The 15,688-nt window shown below is 46.4% G+C and overlaps 1 protein-coding gene across 1 annotated transcript in view; it reads right to left on the reverse strand.

The window, feature by feature from the left end:
- The window catches only part of LOC108940048 (protein kinase C alpha type), a 146,209-nt gene that overhangs the window by 35,035 nt on the left and 95,486 nt on the right, over positions 1–15,688 (reverse strand). Inside the window, exons 6-8 of the mRNA XM_018761858.2 lie at positions 8,806–8,962; positions 8,579–8,713; positions 6,919–7,012 (exon numbers count right to left, since the gene is read on the reverse strand). Coding sequence (XP_018617374.1) covers positions 6,919–7,012; positions 8,579–8,713; positions 8,806–8,962 — 386 coding nt within the window. The remainder of the gene's footprint in view (positions 1–6,918; positions 7,013–8,578; positions 8,714–8,805; positions 8,963–15,688) is intronic.

A 15,688-nucleotide genomic window follows, 5' to 3' on the forward strand; every position in this document is an offset into this window, starting at 1 on the left:
CTGTGTAAACGGGTAAATAACAGTAAGCATCTTAACATTGCGAGCGGCTTTGGAGAAAAGTGCCAGATGAATGTAAAGCTGTGTTGCAACATTTAAATACGAGTACGTACAACTACGTTCCTCTGATCCCTGTGTTGCCATGAAAGCTCCAAAACGATGACCTCTACTGCAGTCCAGTGGACTCCAGGGCCACGACACTGACCGCTCTAGTTCAGGCATGCGCACAACTAATACTTTTATTGCATTTTAAGGTACACACTTTATTGTTATGTTTTAACAATGTAGAGTTGAGAGATTCATGGACACAAAAATGATGTAAAGACTAGCATCAGAAACACCAACGAGGAAACTTGATGACATCTCAGCTCTTAGGGACACCTGAAGTACAATTGTTGGCGGCCGATGTCTAGGAGAGATGGAAGGCATAAGAAGAAGCAGCATATAGCGTACAGATGCTCCTCAATTTACAATGGTTCGACTTACGATTTTTCGATCGCTACTGGTGGGAAGAAGAAGAAGAGGAGGGGAATTACTCTTGAGGAGAAACTCAAGATAATGGCCCAGCATGAAGGCAGCAAGCCCGTATTGGCCATCGCACGTAAGCTAGGCTATGATGTTCGGTAGGTTAGGTGCATCAAATGCATTTTCGACTTACGATATTTTCAACTTACGATGGGTTTCACGGAACGTAACCTCATCGTAATTCGGGGACCACCTGTAGTTACCAGAACACAGATTGATACGTATTAATAAGTGTTTCAGTTGTAGCCACTTTACAGAAGTGCAGATGTACTAATCAGTAAAACCACACATAAGAGAAACAGCTGTTTTATCCGAAACCTTGGACCAAATTTCACAGTTTAAAACGTACGGAAGACTGAGCCCCGTAAGCAGGTTTGTCACAATGGCTGTGATTTGCCGCCATCTACTGGTCACTCTGGGAATTTACGCGGGCGGACGGAATTACAGGCGCGCCTCGCATAACGGGGGAAATCCCTTCCATGGAATCACCGCGGTTGCAGAATTCCCGTTGTGAGGGGTTGAAATTACATTATTTCTCAATGAGAAGGTTATCAGACGAACAATATCATCTCCAACTTATGTTTTAATTTTCTTTTGGTTTACAACCCCAATGCTTCGGTACTTTCTATTCCACCTCTTTAGGGTATGTTTTGACAATTTGGCGCAGGGATGTTCGGGATACAAACAAAAATCACTGCCTGTATAGTTCACTCTGCAACGTGCATGGAGGCTATGCTTCTAGAGGGATGGTGCAGTGTCACTAAGAAATGATTTCTGTTCTGTGATTGTCCTGATTTAATCATGAGATGAAGGTTTTACTTACAATTGAGGGTCACCGTTTCTACACTAATTAATGCAATATGGTAATTATTACACTAGATTCAGCCAGAAAACAGCCAGATTTAACCACACAGGGATCAAAACCTTACAGGTCTGACAAACCAAGTGTCCCATAATACAACAGGTGATGCTGTTGAATGGAGAAGAGAAAAAAAAAAACCCCGAAGTAGAAACACAATTTTTTTTTGCATAACCGGGCAAAAATGCCATCGTACTGAACAATAAGGCCAGTGTATGAAAAAAAGGTGCATGCTGAATTTTTACTTGCCATTATAGAGGTTTTTTGTTTTATGGATCCCTGTTATACAAGTGCAGTCAGTTAACGGTAATTGATGTGTGCAGCAAAATGATAAAATTAGCATGTATATGTACTTGAACAATTCATGGGTGGCTGCATCACAAAATTACCTGATCAAATGTGACCGAGCTGAACAAGGTGAGATGAAGCCTCATACTTGCCTTACCCTGCCAGACGCCTGGTGTTCTTAGCCGATGTGCACTAGTACAAAGCGCCTGAGAATACATTCGATGGCTGTGATTACCTTGACCAGCCTATGGAATGGCTTAGAGTGCTCTGGCCGGGCACGGCTGCTCTCAGGTGGACCCCCACGGACGCGATAGACAGATGGCATGGACGAATGAGACCCCTTCATACGGCCTGCTCCCCAGTCACGGTACAGCGCACTGTGTATGACGCATGCCTGGATCCGCAACACTGAAAATGCCCGCATTCAGGGTGTTGGCATCCTATAGCCTGGCCTGGTGACAGACTCATAGAAGCCAGAGTACCAGAGTAGTACTCAGCACACAGCATGTTGGGGTGCGGCTCACTGAGGCCTGTCCCAGACGCGGGCCGGAGGAGGTGGGGGAGGAGAGAGCAATGGTGGGAACTGGGCACTCTGAGCGGGATGTTGTGGACACATGAGGGACTCAGAGTGCTTTGGAGGAGCGGGAAGGTTCGAGAACAGTAGCAACCCGTTAGGTCCGTTAATTTACTAACAACAGCACCGGAGCTCCACAGCCAACGTGGACACGGGACAGCTCTGTCCTCCCGATGAGCAGAGCATTCATGGAAGATCCAGGTACTGGTGTGCAGTGCATTGGCGTTCCTTGAGCTGCACAGAGACGTGAAGCTGAGAGCCTGGGCACAAATAAACTCCGCCCACCGTCTCGGTCTACCCCTTGGGGATGAATCACTTATCACTGACTGTTTGTGCTCACAAAAAGGATACTCTCAATGATACTTTCCTCCCTCTCGGGTTGGAGTCATTGGAGAACGCCTTCATATGCTAATTTTATGAAGATACCGTTGGGATACGGACACAGTTCTCACGAGCTGAAATTCTACTGCATGTTAATTTAGTCATTAATTTGTGGGCATTTTTCTCCTAACTAGTGCAGCACTGCCTAGCACTGTGTGAGACCCACGTCCAACCCACTTTAGCCGTTTATTGTTAGTAAATTGGATGTATTTGCAGCAGCTGAGGGCTACATACAAACAATCTCGAGGGAGGGCTGGGGGTGAGAACAGAGAATGGGACACTGGACACCAAGGCAGACGGTAAAACTGAAGCGGGAGGACAAGCGAAGGGGGAAGGAAAGAGAGTGCAGGAGCGAGCGAGAAAGGAAGGAAAGAGGAGGGGAGGAGAGGGAGATACCTTGAGGAAGCGGAAATTAATTTGGCAGCCCTGAAAGAGACAGGAAAAGAAAACTGAAATATTAGTTGGCTTTGGATAGTGGAAGGAAGGGACTGGCCTTCAAGGGCAACGCCATCCACAGGTCTGGGAGCGCAGGTACAAAGAGGCACAGGTGTGAAATACTTATAGGAAACAGACCAAACGATACACCTTTTACAGCACATATGAAAACCGCCATGCCCTTGCCTGGGTTGAAAGCTTTGGATTTCATTACAGAGGGAAGGTTAATGCCCACCTTTTACGTTATGCAAAAAGGGAAAAATATGAAGATGAAACTGTTTTTCTCTCACATACACACTTGATTTGATTATTAAATTGAACAAGGGCAAAAAAAAATCGGTAAGACTATAGCACACCGTTGGCCACAGTGACTCCAGATGTTTCTTCTGGTGTGTGATGAGAACCGTCAGGCGGGAGCCACTGATGACCCTGCACTAGTCCCCTTGTGCACACATATCCCCAGCAAGGCTCAAATACTACAAACTTGACTGATATCCATATACACCGATTTAAAAATTCACGAAGACTGTTTGATCAAGAACACTGTATTCCCAGTCTTGTCCAACGATATTCACCAGGAGATGTGAAAAAACAGTGGATGCATTCGGGAGGACGGCGCCTCCGATCGTCACTTTAGCGCCCTTTCCGTGAGGGAACCTGTCCACCACCTGTCCTTCTCAGTTCCTTTTTCAGGTTACAAAATGCTCGGCAGTGACGATGAATTCCTCGAGAAACAGCGCTGTAGAAAACCCTCTGACAGGTCATAGAAAAAAATGAAGAAAGTGCACTCGGACTTGAGCAGAGCCACCATCGCTCATCTGCTGTTAGTGTCACTTACCCAGAGACTTTGCCCGAATCGTAATTGTGACAAAGAACTAGATGATCCGTAATGCTGACTGGAGCATTACATTAACCAAACTAATGAACGTTTCTTCTCGCACACGTTTTTCTTTAATGTCCTGTGTCTTTACCAATGACGGAATGTCAATGGTGCTTTTCCTTCATTCAAGGAACACCAGTCAAGTCATGCGAGAGGCTCAATATTGTCTTGTGGAGAAAGCAGAATCTCTACAATCCCTACGGAGGAATACTGTACAGCTCTAAAAATGTTTAAATTAATTACAACTCGGGACAAATTTTGGCCTTTGTTTCCTCTCTCAGGGAAAGTAATCAACTTAGAAACCAGCCTTCCATCAGTGACTGAGATGCTACATGTGAACCAGTGTCTCTTTACTATCGGAGTAGACAGGGAGGGAGGGGGCTCAGCAGGAATAGTGGGGTATGAGATGACATCCAGGATAGTCACGGAGACATATTAAACCTATCTGCAGCTGTCTCTTCCGTCACTGCTCTGAAAACACCCAGTAAACAGAAAGAGTCATTAATTATTGTGTACACATGCATTCAGCATCTGTGCCAGTATCACACATACTGTGGCTAAGAGGATATACACTCTAAATGAGTTTTTGCTTGATCCCCCACTGGGCTGTTTGTGTGTATGGGGGGAGGGGACACTGTCATATCCCTGCCATGTGCTAACCCGTCCCAGGGCACCGCATCTGCACTGGGTCAGTGCTACCAGCAGTTGCTATGGTGATGGCCAAGGCCGGGTCCTCGGGGGCCGATTTCCTGTGTGCCGAGGTTAAGGGGTCAAGGGGATGGCGGACCCAATGCGGAGATTTGTGAGGCGGGGGCTGGAGACGGCTCCTCAAGAGACCAGTGCCGCCTGCCACAGTGGACCTACGGAAACCCACCATTTCACTTCCCTCCGTGCAGGAAGTCAAATAGACTCACTTTCGATCATTCCAATTACAATCCCGCTCTCACCACACAACCCTAACCCATTACATGCATTTAAGGCCTCAGAAATGGTTTTTGGGACTCAGGAGATCAACAGGTAGGAAGGGATGGCAAACCTCACAATGCTGTTTGTGTTCCAGGAAACGCTCTTTCACTCTAATTTGAGGCCGGGCATTTCCTGAGCAACATAAATGGCAAAACGGCAAAACCGACAGAATCCGCAGGAGTTGGGCTACACGCCTCTGGCTACATAATAGCCAAAGCAGGTGGAAGTTGCGCTTGCTCTGGTGGAAAACCCTCTGCAAACACTGTTCAGAAATGAAAGCGTGCAGAAAGAGTGGATAACAAACAGCCGTGGAGATGACCACAAAGGCCCAACAAACTGAATACAGCAAATCCTACAATAAACATCAGTAACAATTTTGGGCAGTAGGTGAACAAGCAAAGGAAATGCTGGTATGATAGTGCTGGCCAAAATGTTTGTAGCTTATTAATACCAGAATATCTGAAAGTAACAGAAAATAGCTTGTCCTCTTCATCTGTAGCTGACTTTAAAGTACAGTGAAGGACAAATCCAAATATATGCAGAGGTCCTGGTAGGGGATGGACTGTTGAGTGGAATACGTCTGCAGGGTTTACTTTTAGGAAGACGTGATAAGTAATGTAGGCACAGGTACTGGAATGGGAGCGATTCCTACAGGGGGCCACAGTGCTGTGGAAAGGGGATTCTGCCACTCATCATCGCTGCCTTGAGGGAACCTGAGGGAATCCTACATCTGACAACATATGTCATAAGCTCGCGTCTTTGGGAACGAGCTAAAATTTACTTCCGTGGAACTGCCTCGGCATGCTTTATTCCCACACCCAGGCGAAAGACGAGATAGGTCTTTCAGAAGAGAGGAAAATGAGCACACCTGTGAGCCAACTTGTGTTGTCATTCCATGATTATTCCGCATTATTTTTATCTGCTGATGTGGATCAATCTGCTTAGCTTTCAAACTTTTGGGTGGACAAAACTAAAAGAGCTCTCTGAAAAGTTGTATTTCAAACAAGCTCTGTCCAGCTAGGTGTGCTCGCTGCCATAGTGTCTAATGAGCAGACAGAGCAGAGACATTTCTCTGTGGAGCTGCTGACATGATCCAGATAAGGTTATCACTGTATGGATTTTCCTTCCCTTCCCTCCTTTTTTCTCTCGCCATTAGATCGTTGCAGTGTCAAGTTGAAGCTGAGAAGCTTATCACTGGTTTTTACCATCCAATCTTGATAAAGTCATCAGTATCAGTATTCCACTCGGCACGGATGTCAGATGGATTATCATTTAGAGGCAAAACAAGCGAGTGTTGCAAGGCACCACGAGGTACCATGAAGCCGCCAGACAAAAACGGACTCTCCTCCTCCGTAAACGCCATCAAAAGCGGGTCTAGGAGCCTCATGAAAGATGCTGAAGGCGTGGAGATCAGAAGTCGGTTCAACGGCTCCGTTTCCATGGAGCACTCGTGACCGTGAGGCGACTCGCTGTCCAAGATGCGCCTTTTATAAATTCAGAAGGAGGAATCCGCTGTACAAATGCAAATGACTTCATTTGTTAGTGACGGTCGATATTGAATTGCCCATGCCTAACAATTAATTTAGGAGATGAGCTGGAGCTTAGTGAGTCATCGTGAAAATCTGGTGCATTAAACAAGATAAGAAGGAAAGCAACCTGTAGCTTGCATCATCAATCACCGCATATGCTGGATAGTGACTCACAAGCACAAGTCTGCACTGGGCAATATGTTAATCATATTTCTTAAATATCATAAATGCTTTTGAAGGGTTAGGGAAGAACGTATAATCTAAATAAGAGTCAGAAATCAGTAGCACCGAAATAACACAAACTAAACAGACTTGGTACAAATCACTACATGAACTCCTTCTTTGGCTGGGCAAGTTACTCCACCTAGGCTGCTGCTGTGACAGATGATCCCGAGGGGTAGAGGAATGCACACATGTGGGTGCGTGTAGCCATCTCTGTGAGCGAACAGACAACTGTGGCCATGGCCTCTGTCCTCATCCTCACCTCGAACTTCTGTCTGAGCTCCAGGTTGCCGTCATTTTCTTCTGAGATGGGAACATTGTAGTACTCGCCTTCCTCCTGGTTCAGCAGCTTGTACCTGGGATGAAGAAAAGATTTCACCTGTGCATGTGGGGTGGGAGAGGCTAGAAGGTAACTGGAAAGATAACACACATTGACTGAAACCGCTTGTCCCAAGTGGGGTCACGGCGAACCGAAGCCTAACCCGGCAACACGGGGTGCAGGGCTGTAGGGGGAGGGGACACACCCAGGACAGGACGCCAGTCCATCAGAAGGCACCCCAAGTGGGACTCGAACCCCAGACCCACCAGAGCAGGACTTGGCCAAGCTCGCTGCGCCACCACACCCCCCCTACCCCCCACTGGGAAGGTCAAAATGGAAAAAACAACCTCTGCCAAAAAGCTTACAGATGTTTCAATTTGTCAAGTTCACTTTTTTAGCTATGTCCATGCCAGAGCACTGCCAAATATGTATTTGAAGTTATCACTAATTTCTTTTCAGATACATTATACAGGCAAATGAAAATCCAGGGCTCTGTTGAAAAAAACATGACCTGCCAGATAGGCTTGAAATATGAAAGCAAACCTCCTTTTTTTTTAAACAAAAAAAAAGAATGTGGTTGTCCTGTAGTCCTGTGAATGACTGCAGTCCCCACAGTCATTATGATTATCATGCTGGCCTCAGACCAGAAGCATACTTAGCTACTGCGCAGTAGCAATGTGATCTCAAAGCAGAGCTTTCGTGGTACGACTGTCATTTAAATAAAGCAGCAAGGACAACCACAGGTCTAGACTCACATTAAAATGTATCCCCACCTCGGGGTACTAATTGGAAAATGAACAGACACTGAGGGCAGGTTTGCTGGCGGGCTGACTTGGGCTCCACATAAGGAACCAAAAGACCTCATCTCCTGGGGACTAACCCAAACAAAGGGAAGGCTCAAGGGACAATAAAAAGTTAGATAGCTGTCCGACTGCCACGCACTGGGGACAGGCTGAGGGACCTGCTCTAACCCCACCCCCTCAACCGAACTCTTGGCTCCAGCCTTGATGTCTATCTAGGGCCCCGGATCCTGACACTTACTTTAGCGTGATCAACACAGCCAGCCCCGCAGCCTCAGACAAAGGGTAACCTCATTATTTTCATGAAGCTATTAAGTACATGACTTACAACAGCTGGCCACAAGCTATATTGTCCAGAAGAAATGACACTAGAGCAGAGGTCAGTCAGAAAACACAGAAGTCTCATTAATGTGTGATTTATACCCACTTACATCAGATGTGTTGGCATTGCAGAACAGACGTGGGTAATTGAGCATTACGAGAGCTGTAGGTCAGCGGGTTACCACTGTGTTCAGTGCCGAAAATATTAACTAAACGCATAATTTCGAAAGAGGTTAACATCACCATTACTTTTGAGAATCTGAACATTTTATTGATTGGGTACCTTTGCAGTTGATTCTTCCCTAGAAAAGAGAGGTCATGTGATTTTCTAAACTAATCACTCACATTGTTAACTACCTGAGTGCTGGGACTCATGGAAAACCTACAAATCCCATGGATCTTGTAGGAAACGACTGCACAACCCTGTGGTACTGTGAATTGGTTGAACAGAAGTGGTCACGTGCATGTGGGCGGAGCCTCACCAGCCATACGCCGGAGACTTCATCAGCTCCGACACACCGAAGGACAGAGAGCCCATGAAGTCATTGCGGGTGGTCCGATCCCAATCCCACACCTCCACCGAGAGCCGGCGGTCTTTGTCTGCAGGCTTCAACTTACTGAGAACACACACAAAATTAAACAGACTCAAACTAGCCAACCCCCATGAACAAAACACAACTCCGCCGTTGTGCTGTAGGGCAGAACTCACAAGGTAAAGGACTCGTTCCAGATGGGGTTTAAGGAGGAGCGGATAGTCTTGGTCTTCTGCTTGGTCTCATTCTTAGGGTCAGGGATGAGCTTCAGTTTGACGTACGGGTCCGACAGCCCGTTGGGATCCATGGGGATCAGATTTCTGCCCTCGCCCACTGTAGCAAGAAACAAGCACACGGCTGAATGGAGGACTGCTTTCCAACAGAGGAATATCTAGAAAATCTATTACAATTACTTTTTGGTGCCTTGGTAACAGTACAGAGGTGAGGTACAGGTAAATCACTTCGGGAAACAAACAAAAGAATCACACTTCAGGTTTTTCAGTGAATTTTCTTCTCTCCATATACAAAGAACATGATTTTAAGATAAATCCCAGAAAAAAAGCACCGCAGTCTTCCAAAGTAAGAAAAAAAGACATGAGTAATTAGAGAGCGCCATCCATCACAGCTCCTTTTTCAGATGACGGTGGTCAGGCAGCGGTTCGCTTACACATCTGTGCTACATTAATGCCCTTTTTCTCCTCTAAATAACGACCTCACGCACACTGACAAACATACTTTTCTAACTCTACACATATATAATAAAGAAAAAAGACAGGTTTAATGTGGTGCAACAGACCATTGCGAAGTGAGCTTGCAAAATATTAAACGTGGCTACAGGGAATAAAATTTAAGATAGCTTACAGAATAATAATGTAAAGTTTTTATGCTTTACAATACGCAACGGAAGAGAAAAAGAAATGGTGAATTTAGAATATGCTTATGAAGGCAGGTATACGTATAAAACTGTTATGTAAATTAGTGTTATGTATACAGGGCTAATACCGGATTAATTCAATATCAGAGATAAGCCTACTTAAAAGGGCTGTCCTGCTGTCTGTCCTGGAGTTGACCTCAGTGAGAAGGGGGAAAAAACAAACAACACATCACTCTGAAAGGTGCCTTTCTAATTTTGACCTTCCAGGTTGATTTCTGATTCATGCAGGATATGTGACATTCCCGTCATAACGCACCATGCAAACCGATGCTGGCATATGCGTTACAGCACAAACGTACCCGTTTGTACCAAAGTCTGCAAAGCTGCATTTGTGTGGTGGGAAAAAAATTGTTGATCTGAGACCACAACAGATTGTTCATCATGTAGTATTTGAATGATCAATGATTACATACTGTAGATATTAGTGACTTAAACCAAGTATTTTCTACAATGTACTTGAGACAATCCTCTTTATGGGTATCAGTTTATCTCCACACCGTCCCAGATGGAAAACGGGATTTGCCTGCTCCATCACGCCGTGATTATACGTATGTACGAGAGGTATGTGATTCCACTCCTTGATAAAGCACTGTCACAAGCGCACTGATCAAGCAGCAGCAGACGGCGATGAGGGGGAAGAAAGGCCCCATGCCGAGCTCTGGCTCTTCCTGCAGCGCGTGTCCCACCTCAGATGTGTCCTCTGACAACCCTGGACAGAAGGGACACGAAGCTTGTTAGCTGCTCATTAACAGGCTTGATGAGGTCGCTTTTGCTCGAGGACCCCCGCTACAAAACAGTGATGCACTAGGCCACACCTATACCACGCCCCCAGTTGGCCTCACCGCCGAGACTCAGTATTCAGAGAGCAGAACCTCGCCTCTCACCAAGACGTCACCTCTTTTGTTAGTGATTTATAGAGCAAACAGGTCCTCCATGCAGCCTTTTACAGGAGATTAGACATTAATTATATTTCTACACACTGGGCCAAATTCACTGTATTTTCAGTGCTTCAGAGGACTACTGTGATATACCGCATCGGTTTAAATTGCCATTTGATTAGTGACCTTTAAATGGGCTATAAAACAGCATTTACTTGTCTGCACCGGTGGAAGGGGGCTTTCGGTGCATCTATTTCAGACAGAGATGATGAGCCATGCCACTTTTCTTTTCTGAAAAGAGGGGTAAGGTGGGGGGCTCAGTGGGAGACTCGCTCAGGCTGCGTGATGGAAATATAACACAAACTCCGTTACAAACAAGGCTTACATCACCACACGGCCCCTCGGAGGATTCCTTCTATCATGCCAATATCTCACAATGTCACTCGCAATCATATGTACGCACTTGCTAAGCAGAGATTTAGGCTGACACACTCAACGCAGGTAGAGGAGGAAGCCGGGCTGCACGGATGCTTCCCCTAGCAAGGAAAACCAAGAGCTCAGCTTTTCATTAGCCAGCCACCTCGGAACTGGAAGTGGGTGACCAGGGAGTGTCCGCTGCTAACGACACGGTACACTTCCCAGGATGCCGAGTGCCTGCTGTCCACCAGCGTGTCACCGAAGTCACCGAGGCTTCCGAGAAAGGCATCTGCTTTTTCATCTTTTCTTTCTTGTACGGCTCTGCATTGCCGTTGAGCTTCCAGCATCTTTATTAGGAAAGGCAGACGGTGGGTGACAAGACAGTAACTGGGAAATGTTTGGGAGAGCAGTGCCAAAGCAGGGCTGGGAAACCATTATAATGCAAAGCAAATACACCAGAAAAAGGCCATGCTACGGGAAGTCATCACATCACATCGCAGTCAACACGCAGAACTCACGAATCTGCAAAAGGCAACGGTATTTTACCTGTAATCAACGGCACAATGGGTGAAAAACAGCCAGTTTTAAAACATTCCTACACATGGTGACAACAACAATAGGTAAAGTAAAATTTTCCCTTTTCTCTTGTAAGAACAGGGTCTGGGGTTCGAGACCTGTTTGGGGTGCCTTGCGACGGACTGGCGTTCCGTCCTGGGTGCGTCCCCTCCCCCTCCGGCCTTGTGCCCTGTGTTGCTGGGTTAGGCTCCGGTTCGCCGCGACCCTGCTCGGGACAAGCGGTTTCAGCCTGTGTGTGTGTGTCTTGCAAGAACAGAAAGAGAGGAAACAGAAAGTGTGACCCTTTTCTTCTCCGCTCACACAGCTACAACTGTGACCAACAGGAGGAGCTCCAGGGCTTCACTTCTCCAGACACACGGCTCTCCCTGCGTCGTCGGCTCTGCTGCTTCTCTATCCGCAGACATACAAAGCGACGGCAGGTCTTGGCATCAGTTCTGCCCTCCGAGTCACCACACGCGGTCCTAATTATGACTGGCGTATAAACGGTAAATACTCGTGTACCTTAAAACCGCGGAATGCTTGAGCGTCTTCCAGCAAAAGCGGACTTGAAAAATGTACCACGGAACCAAGGGTCAAATATATAATACATAGCCATATGGCTCCTTCAGAGGATTGGTTGTACCACCTGTATATAAACATGCTGTTATTGTGTCACAGGTTTTGGGTCAGTGGTATCTGAGGATCCCTCCCCCAGCTCTTTGAACGGAGCATGCCCCATGGGTCCTGCAGCGGCCGGCTGTGGGGCTCCCCCACTTTCTGTCTGGTCACAGCAGAAGAAAGTCAGGCTTCCCCACTGTCCGCACTGACCGCTGACACGCTAGGGCACAGAAGGGAGGGTTTACTCTGCCGCTGTTGCTTAGATACAATATCCAGGGGCGGTCAAGGCTCTGCATTCATGCCTGAGATGAAAAACAAGGGCCTATGGCTTCTGCAATTACAACATTAATGTGGCCCTTATTCATGGAAGCCTGGTCTGCTCTACCGCTCCCTTGTCTTTACTCTCTGTGACTGCATCCTTTGAACAACAAACACTGGAAAAAAAAGAGATTTATAATTGAATATGCATCATTGATCTCTGCTCAGAGCAGGCTGCTACTGCCATCTTCCTCGATTGAGTATAGACCTTCAAACAGTGAATAGCCCCTATGTTAATGTTATAAAAGCCATGAGTTTCCTATGCAGTTGACTGCCCATGACAGCAGCGTTGCACTTGGCACGTACAGCATCCCAAACGGCCTGCAAGGCCTTTTCTTCTTCCGAGGCCAAAGGAAGAGCACCCTGTTGCAGCTGTCACGGAGGAACATCTGGATCTACCCAAAATGCCTTATTTGGGCCTGATAAGGAGAGCACGGACTGGGTCACGCAGCCACTTTGAGCCACAGAGTTGCGTTTCTAGAAATGTGTAGAGAACCTGCAAGATGTCCTTGGCGCTTGGCTCTAAAACAGAATCACGAGACAGTGTTACGGCCCACAATTAAAGGACCTTCACTGTCACTTAGGGCTGCAGACAGGGCACAATGGGGCCGCAACATGGATCTAAATTCATGGCCCTGGGGATTAATCCCGCAGGACCGTTCCAAAGACCTCTGGCCTGATCAGCTGCACTGTTTCCACCCAACACTTGAACAATGCAAAACAATGTCCTGTCAGGTGTGAACTTTGTTCCTTCGGTCTGTAAATGCAGTGCAAATCCTGGTAGAGATCTGGCGTGTGGTCCTCCCTCGCCAAACAAAGGTCTGCTTCAGTGATGGGTGCTTCGCTGTGCTGAGGTGAGCCTTGTGTGCAGTCACTTCTGTGTGTCCCCTGGCTCTTCTCCAACAATATTGATGTCTCCATCACGAGAAGCGCTCAACGACGAAGAGGCGTTAATCCCACGGGGGGTCCATCTTGATGTGTTTGCCAGTTGGCAGCGGCAGTGTCCAGGCAGATATTAGAGCACTAAATCTGGCTGCTCACTGTACTAAGGTTACAGATGTCCAGTCACAGGCAATACATCAGAGGCAATGGGCAGGCAGCCATCACATCAGCCATTTCCCCTCCACCTTTTCATCGGCACACTCACTTTCAGCCAGTGGGGAGGTCATTGATGGACAGCTCTCCAAAGATTAGGCGGTACTCTTAGCACGTGGCAGTTGGGGATCCGCAATTCTCTTTCTTCAGGCGAAGTGAGTGGCATCCATGTGCCGTAAGCCCAGACGGTCTATATTCCTCCATCGTGCTTTAATGTCTTTGAATCTTTCGGGTGACACAAGCTGGACTGAAGGGCACAGGGATGCAGCACAACTATACATACATGCTTTGAAGAAATAAACTCACTAAGCCGTTTTCAACAAGCAAATTGCTAAATTTATTTTAAGGTTCTGCCAGGGCTGTGCAATGCGGGCTCAAGGCAGAGTTCTCGCCCTCTGCAGAGCTGTTCGTCAACCAGCTGGGGAAACATCTGTGTTTCATTTATACCCCAACCATCCGCTCAGGGTTTGCCTGGTATGTGGAATTCAACAATCATTTTGTTTTATCGCATAGCTGAGTTATTATGGCTATGATTCAACTTGGCTAAAGTCTGCTGTTAGGGTCATTTTTACCTGGCAAAAGATTTTGATCTTTGAAAAGAGTAACAGGGTAATACTGGCGAGTGTAAAGAAGTGTGGCAGAGCAGCCTATTAAACCCACACTGGCAAGGAAGGAACTGAATTCAAGCGGCAGGACACTGGAATGGACACTGGAATGCTGCTTTTAAATCTGTTGGTCTCACAAATGTTCCACCTTCTCCGTAGTTTGTACGTGTCCTTGACATAAGACACACTTCATGTCACTTTGAAGGGAGAAGTTTATAAAAGATTTTTTTTTTTTTCTTGAAAAATAGGCTGACTGTTCAACACCTTTGAGACAGTTATTCCAGGTCCAGAACTGGGTCTCACAACACAAACACCCATATAAATATTATAAGTAAGGGTATACTTTGAATGGTACCCAACAACCGCACTTCAGAATAAATGTATTTAAACTAACTGTAAGTTAACTAAGGATCTCTGAAATTCAGCCACGCTAGTTTGCAGATAAAGCAGGGTTTGGTGTAAACCGAGCACATCTGGCTGTAGAGGATGTGGGTCGCTGCTGAAATTTACAACAATGCTCCTACTGAAAAAAGGTTCCCCCGTTCCTCCATCCTAGTTTACTGCACTGCATGTTTTTTCGGAAAGAATAGCCTACACAAGCTGCAGGGACGCACGACTGTTTAGTGCTGCAGTGCACTTTTTTCAGGAGCTCAGAATGTCATCTGCCCTAGGAAGTATTTGACACATTTCTACAATGTACCAGTGACTTAATGTGAAGTATAAATTATACGTTGCATTATTTATAGGTTAAATAAAAGAGGAATGTCAGTGCCTCCCTACAAGGTTCTGCAGCTCCCTATCAAACCAGGACCTGCTAAGACATGAGATTCTATTGTTTTATGATATGATGATCCTTCACACTGGGACATGGGGAGGACAAATTTTGTAGCACGGACTGAGGTGCTGTAGTACTGTGGACTGTGAAACATCTGAGATTCCTGGGCTCAAACACCTTCCTCTGGTCAGAGGGCTCCATGTGGAAAATAGAGATGTACCGCTGGTGTACCTCATTACAGCTCCAGGTCTACGGACCCTTTCGGACCACTGCCGCCCACACGCTTCCTACAATTCCTTCCTTGTGATTCATGTTAATTCAGAATTCAAAAGACGACAAAGTATGAGGACAAATAAACAGGAACAGGAAGCAAAAAAGGTTTTTATTTCGTTCTGATCGTTGGTGAATGAGGAGCCGCGGGGGAAAACAAAAGGACTTTCACTTTAATTATACAGCTGTCTCTCCTGGGGCCCCTCGCTGGTCTAGCAGGCAGCGATTAAAAGTGACTGTCTGTCTTGGTCTAGCTGGGGTGGAGGAGCTCGTGGGGGTTTCTACCACCGGTGACTCAGTAGCCCTGAGTTCCGACCAACCCCCGAAACCTGTACCGCACATCTGTCCAGCAGTTTTCACAGCGGCAAAGCATCGATGGGCCTTTGCTAGACAGGGAACAAAACAAGTTACCCCTCTCAATGCTGAATAATCCAAAATCCTCATAATGTGCACAATAGAAACATTAATACATGCAAAAACATGCCTCTTCGTGAAAGCCTTCCATTGATGCTTCAGCTGTGTCCATTAATAAATCAACTAATAAAATTTTATACATTTAATTACAGTATGGCAATTATTGTGATTATTTGAGAT

This window comes from Scleropages formosus, chromosome 20 (assembly GCF_900964775.1).
Source record: "Scleropages formosus chromosome 20, fSclFor1.1, whole genome shotgun sequence".
NCBI lineage: Eukaryota > Metazoa > Chordata > Actinopteri > Osteoglossiformes > Osteoglossidae > Scleropages > Scleropages formosus.